Source organism: Scyliorhinus torazame, chromosome 1, assembly GCF_047496885.1.
Source record: "Scyliorhinus torazame isolate Kashiwa2021f chromosome 1, sScyTor2.1, whole genome shotgun sequence".
Taxonomy (NCBI): Eukaryota; Metazoa; Chordata; class Chondrichthyes; order Carcharhiniformes; family Scyliorhinidae; genus Scyliorhinus; species Scyliorhinus torazame.
This window is the reverse complement of record NC_092707.1, coordinates 278,550,188-278,574,781: the sequence shown is the minus strand read 5'-3', so window position 1 is coordinate 278,574,781 and position 24,594 is coordinate 278,550,188. Positions and strand designations below refer to the sequence as shown.

Here is a 24,594-nt window from a genome sequence, read left to right as displayed (position 1 = left end):
AGCAGGGATCGAGAAGATGGGAGATCTGTTCATAGAGGGGAACTAGCCCAGCATGAGGGAGTTGGAGGAGAAATTTGAATTGACGGGAGGGAATGAGTTTAGGTACCTGCAGGCGCAGGACTTCCTACGCAGACAGGTCTCAAAATTCCCGCTTCTACCACCAAGGGGATACAGGACAGGATAGTTTCCAGAGTATGGGTGGGAGAGGGGAGGGTTTCGGACATCTATAAAGAACTCATGGGGTCAGAGGAAACGCAGACCATTCTGTAATGGGAAGAGGAGTTAGGAGGAGAGCTAGAGGATGGTCTCTGGGCAGATGTGTTGAGTAGAATCAACGCGTCCACAGCATGTGCCAGGCTCAGCCTGATACAATTTAAGGTTGTTCACCAGGCACATATGACATTAGCCCAAATGAGCAGGTTCTTTGGGATAGAAGACAGGTGTGTGGGAGGACCAGCAAACCATGTTCATATGTTCTGGGCATGCCCGAAGCTCAGGGGATTTTGTCAGGGGTTTGCGGGTGTCATGTCCAAGGTGTTAAAAACAAGGATGGCACCGAGTTCAGAGGTGGCGATGTTCGGAATGTCGGAAGATCCGGGAATCCAGGAGGAGAAAGAGGCAGATGTTCTGGCCTTTGCCTCTCTGGTAGCCCGGAGACGGATACTATTAGCTTGGAGGGATTCAAAGCCCCCAAAGTCAGAGACCTGGCTTACTGACATGACTGGCGTTCTCTGTCTGGAGAAAATCAAGTTCGCCCTGAGAGGGTCAATGTCAGGGTTCGTCTGGAGGTGGCAGCCGTTCGTCGACTTCTTTGGAGAAAATTAACTGTCTGGAGAGAGGGGGGTGGGGTTAGCTTAGATTAGTGTGTAGGAAAGGTGGGACATGTGAGGGAGGAAGACGGCTTTTGCACTATGTTTCTATCTGTATGTACACTGTTTCTTCTGTTATTGTTACAAAATCACAAATACCTCAATAAAATGTTTCATAAAAAAAGAAATAGCTATACAAAAATGCCTTGCTCACGAACAAAGTAAAGAGCAGTATAATGGGTTTTACTACCATGAAAACAGCACAAAAGGCCACCGCGAGGTCGAGTCTGTTAAAATGGTGTCCCAGCATTCGAAAAACCTTCATCGCGTGTGCGTACAGATTCAGAACTGTACGCACATGCGCACATCAACAAAAGATGCAAACCGGCAAAATTCAGTTATGCGCATGCACAGGAAACCAAAGCCTCGCATGCGCAGTTGAAAAAAGATTGCACATCATTCGAAGATCGATCTGCGATTGCGCATGCGCAATCGATTAGTACGCATGGCATCATGAGAGTCATGACGTCAGAAGACTCAGACCATGCCCTCTTAAAGGTACAAAACCCAAAAATTTAACCTCAAAAGGCACAACATTGCCTGAACTTCAATCAGCAGTTGAAAATAACTTCCGCAGCACCCTGGAACAAGCAGTTTGCAGCATCCAAAGTGAAGAGCACATTAACAAATCCAAAACTAAAGAAGATAGATTTGTTGATTAAAAGTGAAGAGCACAAAAACAAATCCAAAACCACAGAAGATGATTTGTTTATCAAAGAATACTACTCAGACATGGCTAAGTTATTCGGATATGATCATCATAGCATCAGCAACACGGTTGCAAAGCTCAAGACGACTTTACTCATGGTAGATGAATCCAATACCATGGTGCAATGGCAGATCGTTGATACATTGGATGACAGCAACCTGTCAAATAGCCAAGAAGAAAACAACGTCACACAGAGAGTACTGACCGACGCCGTTGAGAGTGCGCTGATCGACTCCACAGAGAGAACACTGCACAACTCCACACTGGGAGCAATGAAAGACTCCATAGAGGGACCGACGCAAGCCTCCACAGAGAGCTCATTGACAGACTCCAGAATGGAAGCAATTAAAGACTCCAGAGTGACACCCATGCTTGAAGACTATGAGGGTCTATCCACCTTATTTGAACAACAAAAAGACAACTATGAAGGTCTATCTACCTTATTTGATGAACAACAAGAATACAATGAATGTCGAACCACTATATGCACGAATAGTGACACAGTGATCACAATCCGCATACACGATGTGCAAGATCACGACGAGACTGACAGATCTCAGCTCGTCTGTAGAGAAGCACTCAACATTCAAGTCCAGTGAGACCGCATCAATAAACGCCTCATCTACTCTTGACAACCTACAAGAAACTGAAATTGTGACGACGCTGACTCCAGAAGAGGTGCACCAAGGGATCAACGATGAAGCCAATCAGCCAGAAATGACTCCAGAAGAGGAGCACCAAGGAATCAAAGAGAATCAAATCAACCAGAAATGACTGATGTCATAAAGATGAATGCAACATCAGGTCATTCTCACCAACCTCAAGTCGAAAAGCTCAATGAAACATCAGATACCACAAAGGACACTGATACCAATATCTTTGAAAATGACTCAAATTATCCACAAGGAACAGTCATTGAGCACAACAAGAACAGCAACAAAACCAACAACAAGAAACACAACAACAAAGACAGCGACAGAAACAACAAAAACAACAACAATGAAACAACGACCTGTACAACATGGTACAACTCTGCACATGAAGGACAATGTAACAGCACAGTCCAAAACAATGGCAAGAGTACGAGCATAACATGGCATGACAACGAATGTCACAAATTCATATTTGCTCCACGACAAACAAGCAAACCAGTTTTCAAGGCAGGTGACGTACAGAATCGATACCGCAAGCACAGGAAAAAGTCCAGGTCAGACATAAAAAGTGATTGGACCATTCGAACACCTCATGGTGACTTGTTGGTTACTTAAGCACAAGAACACTGACGACGTTCACAAAGACACTGAAATATTAACATCACCACTTCAACAACAGAAGAAGAAAGAAACTCAACCGACTGAATTTATAATGATTGGCTTTGTATAATTATCAATATCATAACTTGTACAGATATACATATCATCATTAATCTACCTGTTTTGTACAATTTTCTTTATCCTTCAAACGTGGGATAGATAAGAGTCTGTTCTTGAAACTGCATTAACCTTTCTATAGTCCACACACAACCGTTGGGTACCGTCTGGTTTAGGTACCATCACTCTGGGTGAGCTCCATTGGCTGCAACCCACTTCAATTATGCCATTTTTAAGCATACTCTCTATCTCTTTGTTAACCTCTGCCAATTTTAAAGGGTTAAGTCTATATGGATGTTGTTTGATTGGAACAGCATTTCCCACATCATGTATAGCCATTTTAGTACTTCCCAATTTATCTCCACAAATATGCCCATGTGATATCAATAACTCTTTCAGGTCAGTTTGTTTTTCCTCTGGAAGGTTACTCCACAATTTATCCAAATTTTTCAGAACATCCTCGTTTTCTAATTTAATTTGAGGTATATCAAATTCACAGTCATCTGGATTTGGTTCGTCACTTTGAGATAGAATCATTAAAACCTCCTTTTTCTCTCTTCCCTTTCAAAGTACCTTTTAAGCATATTCACATGACACACTCGGTGAGTCTTCCTTCTATCTGGTGTTTTTAACCACATAATTCACCTCACTTAATTTCCTTTCAATCTGATAAGGTCCACAAAACCTAGCTTTTAAAAGTTCACCTACCACTGGTAACAACACGAAAACTTTATCTCCACTGGCAAAACTATGAACTTTAGATTTCTTGTCCGCTACCCGTTTCATCACATTTTGTGCAACTTTTAAATGTTGTCTAGCCAATTCACCTGCTCTATTTAATCATTCCCTACAATTTGACACACAATCCAATAATGTAAGTTCCGATTTCTCACTCACCAATTTTTCCTTAATCAATTTAAGTGGTCCTCTTACCTCATGACCAAAAATTAGTTCAAAAGGACTGAATTTGGTTGACTCATTAGGTGCATCCCTAATTGCAAACAGTACAAATGGAATCCCTTTATCCCAATCCTCTGGATAATCTTGACAATAAGCCCTCAACATTGTCTTTAATGTCTGATGCCACCTTTCTAATGCTCCCTGCGATTCTGAATGGTACGTAGTTGATTTAAATTGTTTTATTCCTAAGCTATCCATTACTTCTTTGAATAACCTCGAGGTAAAATTTGATCCTTGATCCGATTTGTATTTCTGTGGGTAGGCCATATCTAGTAAAGAATTTAAGTAACTCCTCCACAATCTTTTTAGCTGTAATATTACGTACTGGAATGGCCTCTGTAAACCTAGTAGACACATCCATTATAGTCAAAACATATTGATTCCCACTTTTTGTTTTAGGAAGGGGTCCTACGCAATCAATTAGGACCCTTGTAAAAGGTTCCTTAAATGCTGGAATGGGTATTAAGGGCGCTGGTTTTATCACTGCTTGAGGTTTCCTATCACTTGACATGTGTGACACGATTGACAAAATGTAACTACATCTTTATGTAGTCCAGGCCAATAAAAATGTTTCTGGATTTTAGCTTGAGTTTTCCTTATTCCCAAATGACCTCCCACTGGTACCTCATGTGCAACTCGCAACACCTCCTTTCTGTACCCTACCGGCAATACTACTTGATGAACTTCTGCCCACTTTTCATCCGCCTGCATATGTACAGGTCTCCATTTTCTCAACAAGACATTACTTTCACGGTAATAACACTCTGGTGTACACTCAGATTCCTCTTCCGTGTATGCTTTCTGATACATGCATTTTATTTCTACATCTTTCTGTTGTAACTCTGCCAATTTTCCTGAACTAAAAATATCCACCTCATCCTCCACCTGTTCTTGTTCTTTATCAACCACCTGATCAAAAATCGTTTCTGATAATTGCACTTCAACGTCATCTTCACTCTTTGATTTCTCCTCTTGTCTTAACCTGTGACTTTGTGACCTTGTTACTACACAATCCGGAAAAATCCCAGGATATTCGTCCTTCAACACTTCAGTTGTCTGATTTTCCACTGGCATATCAACCACAGTCGGCATCACTCCCACTTGTGATCCAGCTATATCATTATCCAAGATAAACTGTATTCCTGGACAAGATAGTTTCTCTATTACTCCTACTACCACTTCACCACTCTTCACTGGACTTTCCAACCTTACCTTATATAATTGAACACTACTCCTCTGCGCCTAAATTCCACATATTACCACCTTTTCTCACAACATTCTTCCCAACTACATAACTCCTCATCTCTTACCATTAAAGATTGACAAGCTCCCATATCTCTTAAAATTGTGACTTCTTTACCTGTTCCTCCTGATACACAAGAGTAAACTTTACCCACACAAGTAAATTCTTCAAAGATATCTGGCACCTTCTTATCAATCACCTCTTGAACAGGCTGTACAATCTTTTGCACCACCTTCGCTTCACTTGGGCTTTCCTTTACCACTTTAACAAACCCCACTGTCCTATCCTGTTTTACCATATCAGCCTTCCCAGTGCTTTTCTTCAACCACCAACATTGTGACTTTACATGGCCTAGTTTATTACAGTGAAAACATTTGAAACTTTTCATTTCTTTTCCATCCTCCTGAATTTCGTTTTTAATCTGAGGTACACTCTCCTTATTATTTCCCATCAGATCACCTTTACCTTTACCACTTGAGTATTTCTCATATCCCCAGTTTCTATCCCTCACAGGCTGAAACTGATGTCGGAAACCAAACTTTGATTTATGAACTAATTCATAATCATCTGCCATTTCTGCTGCTAATCTCACAGTTTTAACCCTCTGCTCTTCCACATGAGTTCTCACTACATCAAGAATTGAAAACTCCGCCAAAAGAGTAATTTCTCTGAGAGCTTCATACGTTTGGTCTATTTACAAAGCCCTTATGCACCGATCAAAATTACTCTGTTTGAGCCTTTCAAACTCCATGTATGTTTGACCAAATTCTTTCCTTAAATTTCTAAACCTTTGTCTGTAAGCTTCAGGCACTAGTTCATATGCACCCAAGATGGATTTTTGCACCTCCTCATACGTCCCAGATACCTCCTCCGGTAGTGATGCAAATACTTCACTAGCCCTACCCACCAGCTTTGTTTGAATCAGTAATGCCCACATATCCTGTGGCCATTTCATTTGTTTAGCTACCTTCTCAAATGAAATGAAAAAGGCTTCTACCTCCTCATCAAACCGTGGAAATGCTTGGTCACATTTAAATAGATTCTCACCAAATCTTCGACTTTGATGCTCTTTCTCACTATCCTCATCATTATCATCCAACTGTACGTTTCCCTTTACGTCTGCCAATTTTAACTGACTGTCATGTTTTATGGCCATTGTCTGAAGTTGAAACTCTCTCTCTTTATCTTTTTCCCTGATCTGTATCTCCCTTTCTCTTTTTGTTCTGCTAGGGCTATTCTTTCATTTCTCCTTTCTTCTCTCTCCTTTTCATTTTCCTCTCTATCTCTTTCGTATTCAAGCTGCTTTAATTCTTTCTCATGTTCCATTTGTTTAAGTTGTAACTGAATTTTTGCCATTTCCAATGAGTCAAACTGTATCTCAGGCAATTTTAAATGCTTAGCCACCGCCATAATTACCTCATCTTTTCGCATGTTGTCTGATAATGTTAACTGTAATGTTTTTGCTAAATCTAACAGTCTGCTTTTAGTCTCTGTCCGTAAGATACTGCGTGCGACCAAAAACTTCAGAGCCTCTGCAAGAGTCATTGTCCACAACACTCGCTACTTAAACTAAAATACCACACCTGAAAAGCAACCACAATATGCTCACCCCTCACTGTCTTTAAGTTCACTAAGCCAATCCAATAGATAGACTTTTAACCCGGACGAGCCCCCAATTTGTTATGGGCCAGGGTTTAGAGAACCCCAAAGTGTATCATGGAGTTCACCTGACCCACAACGTTTAATAGATTGTGGTATGGGGAGCACACAGCCCACTCTACAGGAGTGGTACAGCAGAAATGGAAAAGTATTTTTTGAAGCAAAACAATCTTTATTTTATGAACTCAATTTAACCTTTTCAAAACATACAGTGAACATCTTAGCAACCATCAATTCAAATACAACCCCCAAAGAATACAACACTAAGTAATCCTTAATAACTTCCCAAACAACATACAGAAGAAACACCTTTAAACAGAAGCTCCACCCACACTCTGACATCACTGATAATACCCATTTCTTAAAGCTCCATTTCTTAAACATCCATTTCTTAAACATCCATTTCTTAAAGGTACTCTCACATGACACTGTTAAAATGTTGGTTTGCGTACAGGGTGTACAGTACGAATATGGGAAGAAGGCGAGCAGGTTGCTGGCCCACCAATTGAGGAAAAGGGGAGCAGCGAGGGAAATAGGGGGAGTGAGGGATGAGGAAGGAGAGATGGAGCGGGGAGCGGAGAGAGTGAATGGAGTGTTCAAGGCATTTTATAAAAAATTATACGAAGCTCAACCCCTGGATGGGAGGGAGAGAATGATGGGCTTTCGGCTTTCTGGACCGGCTGGAATTTCCCAAGGTGGAGGAGCAGGAAAGGGTGGGACTGGGAGCACAGATTGAAACAGAGGAAGTAGTGAAAGGAATTAGGAGCATGCAGGCGGGGAAGGCTCCTGGACCGGATGGATTCCCAGTTGAATTTTACAGGAAATATGTGGACTTGCTCGCCTCGCTACTGATGAGGACCTTTAATGAGGCAAAGGAAAGGGGACAGCTGCCCCCGACTATGTCTGAAGCAACGATATCGCTTCTCCTGAAGAAGGAAAAGGACCCGCTGCAATGCGGGTCCTATAGACCTATTTCCCTCCTAAATGTAGACGCTAAGATTCTGGCCAAGGTAATGGCAATGAGGATAGAGGATTGTGTCCCGAGGGTGGTCCATGAGGACCAAACTGGGTTCGTGAAGGGGAGACAGCTGAATACGAATATACGGAGGCTGCTAGGGGTAATGATGATGCCCCCACCAGAGGGGGAAGCGGAGATAGTGGTGGCGATGGATGCCGAGAAAGCATTTGATAGAGTGGAGTGGGACTATCTGTGGGAGGTGCTGAGGAGATTTGGTTTTGGAGATGAGTATGTTGGATGGGTGCAGCTGTTGTATAGGTCCCCAGTGGCGAGTGTGGTCACGAATGGACGGGGATCTGCATACTTTCGGCTCCATAGAGGGACAAGGCAGGGATGCCCTCTGTCCCCATTATTGTTTGCACTGGCGATTGAGCCCCTGGCAATAGCATTGAGGGGTTCCAAGAAGTGGAGGGGAGTACTTAGAGGAGGAGAAGAACACCGGGTATCTCTGTATGCGGATGATTTGTTATATGTAGCGGACCCGGCGGAGGGGATGCCAGAGATAATGCGGACACTTCGGGAGTTTGGAGAATTCTCAGGATATAAACTGAACATGGGGAAAAGTGAGTTGTTTGTGGTGCATCCAGGGGAGCAGAGCAGAGAAATAGAGGACTTTCCGCTGAGGAAGGTAACAAGGGACTTTCGTTACTTGGGGATCCAGATAGCCAAGAATTGGGGTACATTGCATAGGTTAAATTTAATGCGATTGGTGGAACAAATGGAGGAGGACTTCAAGAGATGGGACATGGTATCCCTGTCACTGGCAGGGAGGGTGCAGGCGGTTAAAATGGTAGTCCTCCCGAGATTCCTCTTTGTGTTTCAGTGCCTCCCGGTGGTGATCACGAAGGCTTTTTTCAAAAGGATCGAAAAGAGCATCATGAGTTTTGTGTGGGCCGGGAAGACCCCGAGAGTGAGGAAGGGATTCTTACAGCGTAGTAGGGATAGGGGGGGGCTGGCACTACCGAGCCTAAGTGAGTACTACTGGGCCGCCAATATCTCAATGGTGAGTAAGTGGATGGGAGAAGAGGAGGGAGCGGCGTGGAAGAGATTGGAGAGGGCGTCCTGTAGGGGGACTAGCCTACAAGCTATGGTGACGGCACCATTGCCGTTCGCACCGAAGAAATACACCACAAGCCCGGTGGTGGTGCGACTTTGAAAATTTGGGGACAGTGGAGACGGCATTGGGGAAAGACGGGAGCCTTGGTGGGGTCCCCGATAAGAAATAACCATAGGTTTGCCCCGGGGAGAATGGATGGGGGATTTGGAATATGGCAAAGAGCAGGAGTAACGCAACTGAAAGATCTGTTTGTGGATGGGAAGTTCGCAAGTCTGGGAGCGCTGACCGAGAAATATGGGTTGCCCCAAGGGAATGCATTCCGGTATATGCAACTGAGGGCTTTTGCGAGGCAACAGGTGAGGGAATTCCCGCAGCTCCCGACGCATGAGGTGCAGGACAGAGTGATCTCAAAGACATGGGTGGGGGACGGTAAGGTGTCAGATATATATAGGGAAATGAGGGACGAGGGGGAGATTATGGTAGATGAGCTGAAAGGGAAATGGGAAGAAGAGCTGGGGGAGGAGATTGAGGAGGGGCTGTGAGCGGATGCCCTAAGTAGGGTAAACTCATCGTCCTCATGTGCCAGGCTCAGCCTGATTCAATTTAAGGTGTTACACAGGGCGCATATGACTGGAGCACGGCTCAGTAAATGTTTTGGGGTAGAGGGTAGGTGTGCGAGATGCTCGAGAAGCCCAGCGAATCACACCCACATGTTCTGGTCATGTCCGGCACTACAGGGGTTTTGGGTGGGGGTGACAAAGGTGCTTTCGAAGTAGTGGGGGTCCAGGTCGAACCAAGCTGGGGGTTGGCTATATTTGGGGTTGCACAAGAGCCGGGAGTACAGGAGGCGAGAGAGGCCGAGGTTTTGGCCTTTGCGTCCCTAGTAGCCCGGGGCAGGATACTGTTGATGTGGAAGGAAGCCAAGCCCCCGGGGGTGGAGACCTGGATAAATGACATGGCAGGGTTTATAAAGCTGGAACGGATTAAGTTCGTCCTAAGGGGATCGGCTCAAGGGTTCACCAGGCGGTGGCAACCGTTCGTCGAATACCTCACAGAAAGATAGAGGGAATGGAAAAGAAGAAGGTAGCAGCAGCAGCCCAGGGGGGGGTGTGGGAGGAACCAGAAGGACTCTCCGGGTTGTTAATATATATGTATAATATGTATAGGTCGTTGCTATAAATAATTGTATATTGGACTGTTCAATCATATTTTTGGAGAGTGTTTATCTGAGACAAGGCAGTTGCCATTTAGTTTTAGTTTTCGTTTTTGTTATATATTATTTATTCTTTGTTTATAAAACAGGTCATTGTTATTTATACGGTTATATTAATGTGTAAAGGATACACAATGTACTGTGATGGTTGACCAAAATTTTTCAATAAAATATTTATATATTTAAAAAAAATGTTGTTTTGCAGTTATAATAAGAGAATCGGAAAGCATTTTTCAGTGATGTACATTTAGGACATTTAAATAAACAATTTACAGCAAGCATTTTGGGTTTCATTTTAACCTATTTTGCTTTTCCTCATAGAGTTATCCGGGAAAAAGTGCGAGAGTACCAATTCAAACGGCTGAAATATTACTATGCAGTGGTGGACTGTGATTCTCCTGAAACTGCGAACAAGCTTTATGAAGAATGTGATGGGATGGAGTATGAGAGCAGCTGTTCTTTTCTGGATCTCAGGTGAAGTGACGATGTTGAATTTCTATTTCTTCAGCTTGCAAACAGCAAAGTATAATTGTACGGGCAAACATAGAACATAGAAAATACAGCACAGAACAGGCCCTTCGGCCCACGATGTTGTGCCGAACCTTTGTCCTAGATTAATCATAGATTATCATTGAATTTACAGTGCAGAAGGAGGCCATTCGGCCCTTTGATTCTGCACCGCACCCTACCCAAACTCAACACCTCCACCCAACACCAAGGCCAATTTTGGACACTAAGGGCAATTTATCATTGGCCAATCCACCTAACCTGCACATCTTTGGATTGTGGGAGGAAACCGGAGCACCCGGAGGAAACCCACGCAGACACTGGGAGGACGTGCAGACTCCGCACAGACAGTGACCCAAGCCGGAATCGAACCTGGGACCCTGGAGCTGTGAAGCATTGTGCTATCCACAATGCTACCGTGCTGCCCTTAAGAACAAATAAATCTACACTATATCATTTTACCGTAATCCATGTACCTATCCAATAGCTGCTTGAAGGTCCCTAATGTTTCCGACTCAACTACTTCCACAGGCAGTGCATTCCATGCCCCCACTACTCTCTGGGTAAAGAACCTACCTCTGATATCCCTCCTATATCTTCCACTTTTCACCTTAAATTTATGTCCCCTTGTAATGGTTTGTTCCACCCGGGGAAAAAGTCTCTGACTGTCTACTCTATCTATTCCCCTGATCATCTTATAAACCTCTATCAAGTCGCCCCTCATCCTTCTCCGTTCTAATGAGAAAAGGCCTAGCACCCTCAACCTTTCCTCGTAAGACCTACTCTCCATTCCAGGCAACATCCCGGTAAATCTCCTTTGCACTTTTTCCAAAGCTTCCACATCCTTCCTAAAATGAGGCGACCAGAACTGTACACAGTACTCCAAATGTGGCCATACCAAAGTTTTGTACAGCTGCATCATCACCTCACGGCTCTTAAATTCAATCCCTCTGTTAATGAACCTGTAAGGGACAGCCAGCAATTTCTGATTAGCCTTTGCAAATTCATATTGTGGGGCGGGCAGGGCTGCACAGCACATTTGGCAGGAATCAGATGGCCAGCATCTCTAAAAATGACTGGGAATTTATAAATAGGCACAAATCTACACTCCTTCCAATTTGGAGCGAGTGCTGATTATCCCCGGTGGCAGTCTGGCCAAGTTGAGCTGGAGTCAAATTTGGCGTAAAATTATACATGACCTGGCAGCACATCACTTATTCCCTCCAATTTGGAGAAAGCGCCGATTCTCGTGCAATATTCTGCTGTTTTATGAGTAGTTAATACCCCTACAGCGCAGAAGGAGGCCATAAGACACATCAAATCTGCACCGACCCTCCGAAAGAGCACCCTAACCTAGGTCCACTCCCACACCCCATCTCCGTAACCCCATCTAACCTTTGGATACTAAGGGGCAATTTAGCATGGCCAGTCCCTCTAACCTGCGCATCTTTGGACTGTGGGAGGAAAACGGAGGAAACTCACGAAGACATGGGAAGAACATGCAAACTCCACGCAGACAGTCACCCAAGGTTGGGATCGAACCCAGGTCCCTGGCGCTGTTGGGCAGCAGTGCTAACCACTGTGCGACCGCGCTAGCCAAGTTACAAGCTATTCACCTCCATCTTGATTCATACACCCATTCCACTTGTGTAAAGGCCTTTGTGACATTGGTTCTACATTTGCTTTACAATTCAATGGTCACAGTGTGATCTGACCTGATTGGGCCAGCACAATGCTGTTTGAGCATTATTTCCTATGACTAATGCTCTGCTGTTTCGGTTAATATAGTTCAGCATTCTATTGGATTGCTGCTCTGTAGTGTTTGGACTTGTGGAGATTTATGGCTTTCCAGATTCGCAGCCTGTTCTGCATTTGGCCATCTTTATGTCAACCGTTCTTTTTGTTCTGTATTTTCCGTTTTTGCCTGTTTCACCACCCTTGTGAACTGCAGGCAATGGTTTGTGCTGGCGTACAATCCACGAGCAGCAGTTGCCCTTCATTAGGTTCCCTGGTGGCCATTCTTTTGGGTTGAGCCTGGACAGTGCGTTGTTGGTGGCCCACTCAACAGTAAATCCTTTCCTTGTGGATATTGGTCTTACTTGCAAATAATGAACAAGCATGCAAGTGTGTGTCAAGTGCACAAAACAGTGACGACAGTTGCTCCTCTCCTTTTCAGCTGTCCCATGTTGCTTCATTAGAGCTCCGTTTGACAAGATGTTAATGCAATTTTTAACAGATGTTCGTGCACAAGTTGTATTACTGAAATAATGGTAGAAATTGTCTATCTTGCTTTTCTTTGCCATGAACCAACTTAACCCGTTATGACAGTGAGTTTAATTAATTGTGGATAGTCTTTGGGTAACAGTTTTTTTGTTTCTTGGTAGCTAAATAACATTCTAATTATATTACAACAGTTAGTGTTGTCAGTAAGGAATGGAAGATTTATGTGTCTGAAAGAGGACTTTTGGGGTTTGTATTGTTACCCAGGTTTATCCCAGACGAACTCGCATTTGAAAATGAGCCAAAGGATGTTGCTGCAGATGTGGATTTGGCAGCGTACAAACCAAAATATTTCACATCAACAGCACTCAGCACATCAAAGGTAATTAAAAGCATTTGCATGTAATCTTATAAACAACACAGGTCATGTGTTTATATTCAACGAATCGTCCATTTCATAAACTGTGAACTTGGAATTTATAAAAATCAAATTAGATCAGTTTGAAGCAATAAATAAAATCTCTATGGTAACAGTTAAGACTCGATGTAATTTTTGCTTTCCACATTCCTACATGCATCAATTTAAACAAGTTTTTGAAGAAAACATCTTGAACTCAGAAAATAGTATAACATAGTCCAGATGAAGAAATGGGACCGTGCAACTGGGCAGATTTCATGCAGCTTTATCATTTTGATATGCCAAAACAAAATTGTTTTTCTTTAGAAGAGGATTTGGTAATAATGTGTCTGAGAAATTTTACTCGTGCCTCATTTTTAAAAATAGGTTTTGTGGCATAACATTAAAAGTTTGGCAAAATTATACATGTCTTTTTGATCTGATACCTGTAAATCACAGCACTCTTAAGAATCCAGATTTATTTGTGCATTAGCTGGTGTGGAGGCTGATCAATATATGATCATTATCAAAGTAAGGATTGTAATTATTCATTCTGGATAAATCACAACGCTGTCTTGGATCCTACTTTTTCAAGCTAACATCCAATATATCGAAATGTAGTCACAGCATGGAAACAGTTATTTAGTCCAACCAGTCTGCACTGGCATTTACCCTCTTTGTTAAGCAAAACGGCCACTGATCCTGCATTTGGTGGGGGGCTAGCATGCAGGTAGCGTAGAACACCCGGCTCTAGCTGCCGATACGGCCGGAGAATTGCCAGGTCCTTGGCTGCGTATGCGCACGGCAGTGGCCTGCAGCAGCCGTGCTGCGCAACATGGCGCTGGCCACGCGTGAAAGCCTGCCAAATAGTGCCCCCCCCTTTTGCCAGGCTCGCGACCCCCGGACCATCACCCAACAGTGCCCCCATCCCCTACCAAAGTCCATCTTGCCCGCGGATCGGCTCTCCCCCGACTGGAGGCGCTGGACTGAATCCGCAGCCACCTGGCTGAGTTCCCGACATAAAATAGCATGAGAGACCCACGGCGTCAGGAACCCGTCCCAATTTCCAATTAAGGGGCAATTTAGTGTGGCCAATCCACCTACCCTGCGCATCTTTGGGCTATTGGGGCAAAACCCACGCAAACACTGGGAGAATGTGCACACTCCACAAGGACAGTGACCCAGAGCCGGGATCGAACCTGGGACCTCGGTGCCGTGAGGCAGCAGTGCTAACCACTGTGCTACCGTGCTGTCCTAATATGTTTCTATCTAACACGTCCCATGCCTTCATTTTTAAAAGTTCTATATCGGCCAGCTTGCTGTGTTGCCATAACAAAAAATATCCAATTTTTCAAGTCATTCTTTGTATTTATGTTCCCTCGTAGCCGGTTCATCCTTTCTAAATCAGTATTGAACCTCCTTATTAAATCAGCTTCAGGGACTAACCAAAATTAACATAAGAAAAATTAATAGGACTGAAATAATGATGCCAAAGAGTGACAAATTTCCAAAAATCCAGCCCACTGTTTTAAAGGAAGTAAGTGTGGACATTGTAACCCTAAATACAATCTTCCAATGTTCTCAATTTGGGAACCATTCTTTTTAAATAAAAGGTGAGAAGATAACCAGGGAATTGTAGAGAGGCAAGACAAACATCTGTCATCAGGAAATTACTGCAGCCCATAATTAAGGACCGAGTGTCTGAACATCTTGAAAACTTGATCAGAGAAAGTCAGATTAGATTGGTAAAGACCATAAGACATAGGAGCAGAATTAGGCCACCCGGCCCATCGAGTCTGCTCCGCCATTCAATCATGGCTGATATTTTCTCATCCCCATTCTCCTGCCTTCTCCCCATAACCCCTGATCCCCTTATTAATGAAGAACCTAAAGGATAGATCATGCCAAACAAATCTTGTTGATTATATTTAAAGAACTGACTAAGAGTTTGAGAGACAAAGGGCAGAATTCAATGTAAAATTTCTAAGTTTTTCAGCCAGTTTCCCTTCAGCTCGGCCAGCGATTCCCACCATTATCCAATGACACTTATTCACTTTTTTGGGCCCTGGGGAGTTTCTCACAGGTTTAGTCCACACTCGCCATTCTGAAAGGTGGCCCAATCTCTAAGTGAGCTTGTCTCTTCCCCCCCCCCACTTCAAGCCCCCTTACAGCACCTTATGTACCTGCCCTTTGCACCCCCACCATCCTTTCATGGGCATGGACCCCCCCCCCCCCCCCCCCCCGGGACCCTGACCCTTGGCAGTGCCACCCGGGCACACTTGCACTGCCAGCCTTGCACCCAGGCAGTGCTTGTCAGCTTGGAGCGCAACCCAGGCACCTTGGCCTTGCCATGATGGCAGTGCCAAGGTGCTAGCCTGGCAGTGCCAAGGTGGCCAGGTTCCAGGAGGAGGGCCAGGGCGTCACCCTGCACTATCCTATTTTTTTTAATGTATTTTATTCAAAATGTATATAAAAGGTCACAAGCATAAATAATTTGGGGAGCAAACCCTCCAACACACAACTATACAGTTTGTACAAATTTTTCCTTTTTCAGCCCCCCCCCACCCCCCCAAACGACGATGAATAGCTCCTCAAAAACGATCAGGAAACATCCAGCATCTTGCCCCGAAGCCCTCCGCTGAACCCCTTAATTTGTACTTGACTTTTTTCAGCAGAAGAAAGTCATACAGGTCACCCAGCCAGGCCGCCACCCCCGGCGGCGTTGCTGACGGCCACTCAAACAAAATTCTTCGCCAGTCAATCAGAGAGGCGAAAGCCACATCTGCCTTCCTTCCCTCCATCAGCTCCGACTTCTCAATATCGCGAATATCGCCACTGAAGGGTCCAGCTCAACCACCCCACTATCCTTGTTCACGCCACGAGCACCCCCGCCCAGAATCCCTCCAACATTTTGCAGTCCAGATTCACTGGTTCCCACCCACACTTCTCACAGTCGTCTGCCACTCATTCTTGCCCGAGGCATCTACCCTCTGTACCACCTTGAACTGTATCAGTTCAGCTGTGGGCTGAACGGTAGCATTGTGGATAGCACAATTGCTTCACAGCTCCAGGGTCCCAGGTTCGATTCCGGCTTCGGCCACTGTCTGTGCGGAGTCTGCACGTTCTCCCCGTGTGTGCGTGGGTTTCCTCCGGGTGCTCCGGTTTCCTCCCACAGTCCAAAGATGTGCAGGTTAGGTGGATTGGCCATAATAAATTGCTCTTAGTGTTGGGTGGGGTTACTGGGTTATGGGGATAGGGTGGAGGTGTTGACCTTGGGTAGGGTGCTCTTTCCAAGAGCCGGTGCAGACTCGATGGGCCGAATGACCTCCTGCACTGTAAATTCTATGATTCTGAATTCTATGATCAGGCTCATCCTTGTGCACGAGGAGCTCCCATTTACCCTTCCATACTCCCCAGTTTATCTTCCCTCCCACTTCTCCTTAATCTTCACCACCTGCTCACCTTCCTGCTCTCCCAGCCACCCATGTATGTCTCCGATCCTGCCCTCCCCTTCCACATCCGGAAGCAGCAGTGGCTCCAACAGGGTGTACCTCGGCAACCTGGGGAACTCCTTCCAAACATTCCGCGCAAAGTCCCTTACCTGCAGGAGAGTTCTACCCTTTCCTTCAATTCATCTATACTGGCAAACCCCTCTTCCAGGTGAAGATCTCTCACCTTAACCATCCCACTTCTCTCCACTTTATTCCCCCCACCCCTTCCCGGCTCGAAACCTTGGTTTTCGCTAAGCAGCACTAGCACCGCCACCCCTTCGATCCTGAAATGCCTCCTCAGCTAATTCCAGATCTTTACTGTGACTGTGGTCTGCACCACCGGGCTCTGTGTATTTCCTTGGCGCTATTGACAATGCCACCATGACCATAGCCCTCAAGCTGGACCCCCTACAGAATTCTTCCTCCATGCTAACCCATTCTGGCCCCTCTCCTTCCCACCATCGCCTCACCTTCTCCGCGTTTGCTGCCCAGTAATATGCCAACCCTCCCTTCTGCCTCTGTCTCTGTAACAGAGTCCTCTTAACGCATGGCAACTTCCCTGCCCATACAAAGTCTGAGATAATCATATCCAGTTTTCGAAAGAAGGCCTGCGGTATTAAGATCGGGAATGTCTGGAATATGAACAGGAACCTCGGCAGAATGTTCATCTTCACCACTTGGACCTTTCCTGCCAGAGTCAAGTGCAGCGTGTCCCACCTTTTCAGATCCTCCCCAACCTCCACCAGTTTTGTTAAATTCCATTTGTGAAGCATCGCCCACTGTCTCGCTACCTGAATCCGCAGGTATGTAAACCTATCTCCGGCCACCTTGAATGGCAACCCCCTTAGATTGGCTTGGCGACCAACTCATTCACCAGGAACACTTCACTTTTCCCTACATTTAGCTTCTATCCTGAAAACGCCCCAAACTTCCCCAACAGACTCCTGATCCTCTCCATGCTCTCCAGTGGTTCCGAAACATACAATAGTAGGTCGTCCGCATATAGCAACACCCGATGCTCCCTTCATCTCCTCGTAATCCCTTTCCACTCTGTCAACCCCCATAGAGCCATTGCCAGAGGCTCTAGCGCTAACGCAAACAACAGAGGAGACAGCGGGCACCCCTGCTTTGTTTCCCTGTGTAGACCAAAGTTTTGTGAGCCCATGGTCCTGGCCTTCGGTGCCACGTTTATAATATATAATCTTTATTGTCACAAGTAGGCTTGCATTAACACTGCTATGAAGTTACTGTGAATGTACCTAGTCGCCACATTCTGGCGCCTGTTCGGGTACACACGGAGAATTCAGAATGCCCAAATTACCGAACAACACTTCTTTCGGGACCAGGAAGAAACCCACGTAGACACAGGGAGAACATGCAAACTCCACACAGACAGTGGCCCAAGCCGGGAATCGAACCTGGGACTCTGGCGCTGTATAACAGGCAAGCCCACACCACAATCTCCGACCCAAACCTGAACTTTCCCAGGATCTCAAATCGCCACTCCTCCCAGTCAAATGCCTTCTCCATGACCATGGACACCACTACCTCCGGTACCTGAGCTCTCGACAGGGTCATGATCACATTTAACAGCCTCTTTATATTACTAGAAAGCTGCCTGCCCTTCACGAAACCTGTCTGGTCCTCCGCAACCACCCCCGGGACACATCCTTCCCTCCACCAACTTATCCAGCACGTTCACATCCGCATTTAAGAGCGATATGGGCCTATATGACCCACATCCCAACAGGTCTTTCTCCTTCTTTGGTATTAATGTGATCGTTGCCTGCGACATTGTCTCCCGCAGATCCCCCTTCTCCAATACCTCATTAAAGAGATGTGGTGCCAGGTCCGTCGCAAACTCCTTATAGAATTACGCCGGGTAACCATCGGGCCTCGGGCCTTCCCCGACTTCATACCCCTTATACTGTCCAATACCTCCCTCAGCCCCAAGGGCTCCTCTAGCGCCTGCCTCTTCTCTTCCTCCAACTGTGTAAACTCCAGTTTGTCTAAAAAAGTCTTGTGTCCCACTCTTCACCCCCCCCCCCCCCCCCCCTTGGGTCCGCCCTGTACAGTTCCTTATAATAATCCATAAACACACACCCTGCACTCGTCCATATTCTTGTGGACCAGTACTGATTGGCGCCTGGCTGCAGCCTCCCTCGGGGGGGGCCAGTGGATCGAGGGAGGCCATCGATCCCGGGTAGGAAGTCCTTAAGTCGGTTTAAGACCTACTTTAGTGAGTGCCATTTGGTCCCGCGCCTTTTGGGCGGAGTTCTGAGTCCTATGCCTCGCGAGGCGCGGTGACTGCAGGGAGGCCCGCGGGAGACACCTCCCAGGATTCACCACCGGCGTTGTGCTCTCTCTTGATGGTGCCCAAAGGGCGGAATTTTCCCAAAATTGAACCGGGTGCTGGATCGGGTAGAAAAAGCAGTGTGAAACGCTCTGGTTTCATGGTTTCTTTTCCAGCCAGATTAAGCGGCACTCTTGTGTAATTTCAAATTGATGGAGAGGATTATGCAGCCAAGTATGGTGTGGAGGCAAGGGCTAAAATCGCAGGTAGCTTTCAATGTTCCGCGAAGTAATGGCATTAAGTCATATAATAATATTTAAATGTAGTAAATTTCATAGTAATTAGGTACATGCCATTTCTCTCCCCTCTCAAGAGATAGTGCCCATAACAGGATTGCGGCTGCAGTGAACGAGCCCTGAGAATTGCCCCAAATTGCTGGACAAATGAATGTCTATGGATGCTGTTTATATGAACTTTCAAAAGGCACTGAATAAAGTCTCACATAAGAGACTGTTGGCTGAAGTTGATTATCATGAAATTGAAAGCAAATTATCAACCTGATTAGCAAAATGGCTGAGTGACAAGAGACTGTGGGGATAATGGATAATGGGTGGGTACTGTAATTGGCAGGATGTGACGAGTAGTGTTTCATTGCATAGTGGCCTCAGCTATGCACCATATTTCTCAACAACTTAGATGATGTAATTCCAAAACTACAGAGATAGACCGTACCATGAGCTCTGTGAATGGAATCATAAAATTACTAAGAGATACTAATAGATTAAGTGAATGGGTAAAACTTTGACAAATAGCTTTGCATGTCGGCAAATGTGAGGCCATCCACTTTTTAAAAGGATGGAACAGTGTGCTTTCTAAATGATGAAAAGCTAGAAACTAAAGATTTATGGGTCCATGCACATGGATCATTAAAATGTCATAAACAAGGACAGTACCAAAAAGGTCGTAGAATGCAGACTTTTCTTTTGGACTAGAATACAAGGACAAATAAGCATCATTTGCATTGGATTCTGAATCCAAGTCATGAATGTAAATTAGAAACCGCAATGGTCTCTCCACAATTCCCCCATTCAGTTTTTAGATGCTACCTTGTCTATGGTCTTTAGACAGTAAGAGGCAAAACTCATCAACACAATACGACAATCTGTTACAAGTCGTGTTACTTCAAAAATGTTAGCCTGTACTCCTGGTCAGAAATTAACCTTGATTTTTTTTTGTAGGCGGAACTGACATGGGATGAGACTGACCATGAACGTGTCACTACATTGACGAAACAATTTAAGAAGGACGAGATTGAGGAAATGGATTTCAATGCTTACTTAGCTTCTTCGAGTGAGGAGGATGAAGCAGATGTGGAGGAAGAAAAGGAGCCAGAGCAAGGTGAGGATAGATTTGTGGGGTGGTTCAGGGACTTTCGAAAGTTATGGCGCAGGTGGGATTTGCCTGTGCTCAACTCCTTCACTTTATCTCTCAGCCTCACTTACAGCAGTTCCATGATATTATTGGAATGTGTAAAATGGAAAGTAGTTTTTTTTAATATAAATTTAAGTACCCAATTATTCTTTCCAATTAAGGGCCAATTTAAAATGGGCAATCCACCTATCCTGCACATCTTTGGGTTGTGGGGGTGACACGGGGAGAATGTGTAAACTCCTCACGGACAGTGACCCTGGGCCAGGATTCAAACCCGGGTCCTCAGCGCCGTAGGCAGCAATGCGAACCACTGTGCCACCGTGCTGCCCGGAAAATGTTATTTTGACATAAGGACAGCAGGTGATCATGTTTGAAGATGTATTTGCCATTGTTAATTGTGACCGCATAATGGCATGTGCACATACAAATGGGACACCTTGCTTTAGCATTTTGAAGTTGTAATTCTACATAGAACCATAGAATTCCGACAGTGCAGAAGGGGGCCATTCAGACCATCACGTCTGCAACGACCCTCTGAAAGAGCACCCTACCTAGCCCACTCCCATGCCCTATCTCCTTATCCCACCTAACTTGCACATCTTTAGACTGTGAGAGGAAACCGGGCACCCGAAAGAAACCCACACAGACACATGAAAATATTAATACTCAAGCTTTTTTTCAGCTTTTCCCTTAGCTACTTCAGTGGCATTCACGGACCACATGTCCATTTTTATTATTTTGTACAATGTTGGATATTTGATGGCATTAAATCTAATTTGCCATTGCCACTTACATTATTTGTTTGTTTCTGAGCTGTCTCCACGAAGTCCATTGTCCCTGTTGGTTCAAGCATTGTTTTCCAAAATAGACCCATTTGCATGGGTTTCTGAATCCGAGTCAGGAATTTGTTCTAATGTGTTGTCCTTAGACGCTTGAATGGCATTATTACTGGACACAAATATAATTGCGTTCGTACATTCTTTCTCCGATCCATATTTTTTCAGAAGTATTCAAGTGCTAAATTATACCATGGTGAATTTACAGGTGCATTTTCCTTTTTAGAGGGTGACTTAAAAAGTGTGTCAGAAAGTAAAATGACAACTAAGACAAAGAAGGACGCTGAAGAACAGATTACAAAATACAGAGAGCTATTGAAAAATATACAAGGAAAGGAAGAAAGAACTAAAGACATGGAGATGGAGATCACCTGGATTCCAGGTAAGGCCGTTGTCTGAATGATTCACGGACAATTCATATTTATATGAACTCATATTTTTATGATGCTTTTAACAAAATAAAATGTCTCAAAGAGGCCTCGCAAGAGTATTATGGAGCAAAATTAGACACCAGGACAGAGATGGTGGTAATAAGGCAAAAGATTAAGAGCTGGTCAGAGCAGTTGATTTTGAGGAAAGAAACATAGAGAGATGGAGATGCTTAGAGAGGAAATTCCAGAGCTCAGGGCCCAGGGAGATGAAGGCACAGTCACCAATTAAAATTGGATGATTTTGGATCCCCAAGAAACCAGAATTAGATAAGCACGATATCTCGGCGGGTTATGGGGCTGGAGGAAATTACAGAGATCGGGAGGGACAAGGTCATGGAGGGATTTGTAAACAAGGTAAACGTTAAAATCGAGGTATTGCTTGACAGGGTGCCCTTGTAGGGCAGTATGCACACAGGGATGATGGCTCAATGGGATGAGTAATGACGGGCAGCAGAGATTTGGATGACTTCAAGTTTCCAGAGGGTAGAACATAGGAGGCCAGCCAGGAATACCTTGGAAGCATCAAATCTATTGGTAACCAAGGCATAGATCAGAGTTCAAGCATCATATGCACTGAGGTAGTGAAGTCGGGCAATATTACGCAGGTGGAAATAGGTGGCCTTAGTGACAGCAAGAGTATGAGATTGGAAGGTTTCTAACAGTCTGGTCAGATAGTTGCCAGGACCCACAGTGTCTTAAATGGAATCACTCCATAGTTTGATGTACAGCTTGGAAAAGCCTTTGATTTCTTGATCTGATATTTTTCAGCATAACTACTTGTACGGGCCTGGTTTAGCTCAGTTAGCTGGACAGCTAGAATGTCATGCACTACAAGGCCAACAGCACAAGTTCAATTCCTGTACCTTGTCCAAGCAACTTGAATTCCAAGTATTGTCAGACTCAACTTTGAGGAGGGGCCGTCATGGGACGCTCCATCATGTCGTTCTGCAGTGTTCATACACATTCGCTTCATGTAAGGATCAGTGAGCAGGAGCCACTTTATTTCCTGGCTATGATCAGGGCTTGAACCTGGGACTCCTCTGGTCTGTATTCCTCTCAACTCACAGCCTCAACCAACTGAGCTACTGAACTGCCATACTCCTATCCTGGGAAACACCAGTTGTGTGGAACCCCTCGCATTCCTCAGTAGAACCCAGAGTACAATTGTACACATTGGGATCATGATTCACTTGGTAGCCTGATCCAAAATTCACTGAACTTCCTATAATTGATCAACTTACTTAGACTCCGAACTCCCGACAGGTGTGAAACATACAACTTAAAACTGCTCTATTTCATGACTGATTGCTACATCTAGTAGATATGCTGGTCTTCCTGCAGTTGAAGATGAAACCAATTGTGCTTTGGAGCTTTTTCCAGTAATTACTCTGGATAAAAACCACTCCTTCAACCAGCAGGTATCATCATGGCTACTACAAATCCTATCCTCTGACCACAAATGGACTGTCTTTGACTTATCTATTCAGTCATGTGTATAGAGGCATGCAGACATACCGGTTCTACAGCGGGAAGACTGAATTTTTAAAAAACCTTACAATACCTGCTCATACACACAGAATGTGGGACTTATGCACCATATCTCCCTAATGGAGAGTATTTCAATTGTGTTTTGCTGTTAGCTGCCTTGCGAATGTATTTTTACGTTTGTATGCAGTTTGCTGGAGTATGGGGAAACTGGTGCAGAGGCTACCTAGTTTGTGTGGAGTTTCACATAGAAACAGCTTCTTTCCCACAGCTACTAGACTCCTCAATGACTCCCTTGGACTGATCTGTTCCCTGTAAGAACACTATTCACGACGGCCTATGTTGCTCTTGCTTGACCCTTGTTCCGCATTGCAACCAATCACTATTTGTTGATGTACCACTATGTACATTCCCTTGGCCGCAGAAAAATATTTTTCACTGTACTTTGCCCAATAAATATCAATATTAAATATCATTACACTTTCTCTAAAATATGGTAAAGTTTGTTTGATAAAAGGCATAAAAGTGAAAGATTATCTCCAGAGATAATTGACCACTCCAATTACAGTTCACTAACTGCCTTCAGTTCAAGGTGAGTAATCAAAACCCTCGCTGAGACTCGAATCGGAGATGTCTGAGGCCTTGATCACTGGCCGTCTATGTCAACCCTTTGCTTTCCACAAGAAAATTGTAAGTTTCAACTCCCATACGTGAAGTGGATAACACTGACCAAATAAATATCTCTCGCAGAAACATGATTTCTCTCCCTTTAATTTTTGAAACAAATAAATGCTCCATTGCATTTAAATGCATTGCTTTTAATTTTGCAGTTTACTCTGCTGAAGCCTCGGGTGGGAAGCAGGGGGACTGCCTCCCTGGTGAGTTCCCTTTCTGATTGGGCCAAACAGTTTGGCTGCCAGCTAACTGAGGCGGGCAAGCAAAAGTGCCTCTTCCAGCCATTTAACTTTGTGACTGTGGGGCTGCCTTACAATCTGAAATGCTGCACTTAAATAAGATATAGGCCTACTTTAGATTGTGATTAATACTGACTATGTACACCCAATTACAGTTTTATTTCCCCTATTGTGAGTAATTCCACAAAAAGTATCTGTGAATAGAATTTTTAACCTGACTGATAGACCAAAAAGCAACCTCATTCGTGGCTGACTGACAGTGCACTCTCAGACTTCTGCTCATGTTGCTCACTAACCATAAAAATGATGTGGATAAGAACAATGGAGCAGTGATCATCGTGGCTTTCTGCCTTCCCAACCACATTGTGTTCCTTTTCCCCCTTGCCCTGCAGTGTATCCACTGCCCGAAGAAATGAGCCCATTTATTTACTGTAATTCACAAATGTTCTTGGCATATATGTGGCACTTCGAATTTTTTAGATTTTCCTTGT

The 24,594-nt window shown here is 44.6% G+C and overlaps 1 protein-coding gene across 9 annotated transcripts in view; it reads left to right on the top strand.

The window, feature by feature from the left end:
• The window catches only part of esf1 (ESF1, nucleolar pre-rRNA processing protein, homolog (S. cerevisiae)), a 103,599-nt gene that overhangs the window by 43,502 nt on the left and 35,503 nt on the right, over positions 1 to 24,594 (top strand). For all 9 annotated transcript variants that reach the window (XM_072506567.1, XM_072506580.1, XM_072506521.1 and 6 more), the window contains exons 7-10: positions 10,420 to 10,572; positions 13,093 to 13,207; positions 20,245 to 20,404; positions 21,500 to 21,655. In XM_072506567.1, the coding sequence (XP_072362668.1) occupies positions 10,420 to 10,572; positions 13,093 to 13,207; positions 20,245 to 20,404; positions 21,500 to 21,655 (584 nt within the window). The remainder of the gene's footprint in view (positions 1 to 10,419; positions 10,573 to 13,092; positions 13,208 to 20,244; positions 20,405 to 21,499; positions 21,656 to 24,594) is intronic.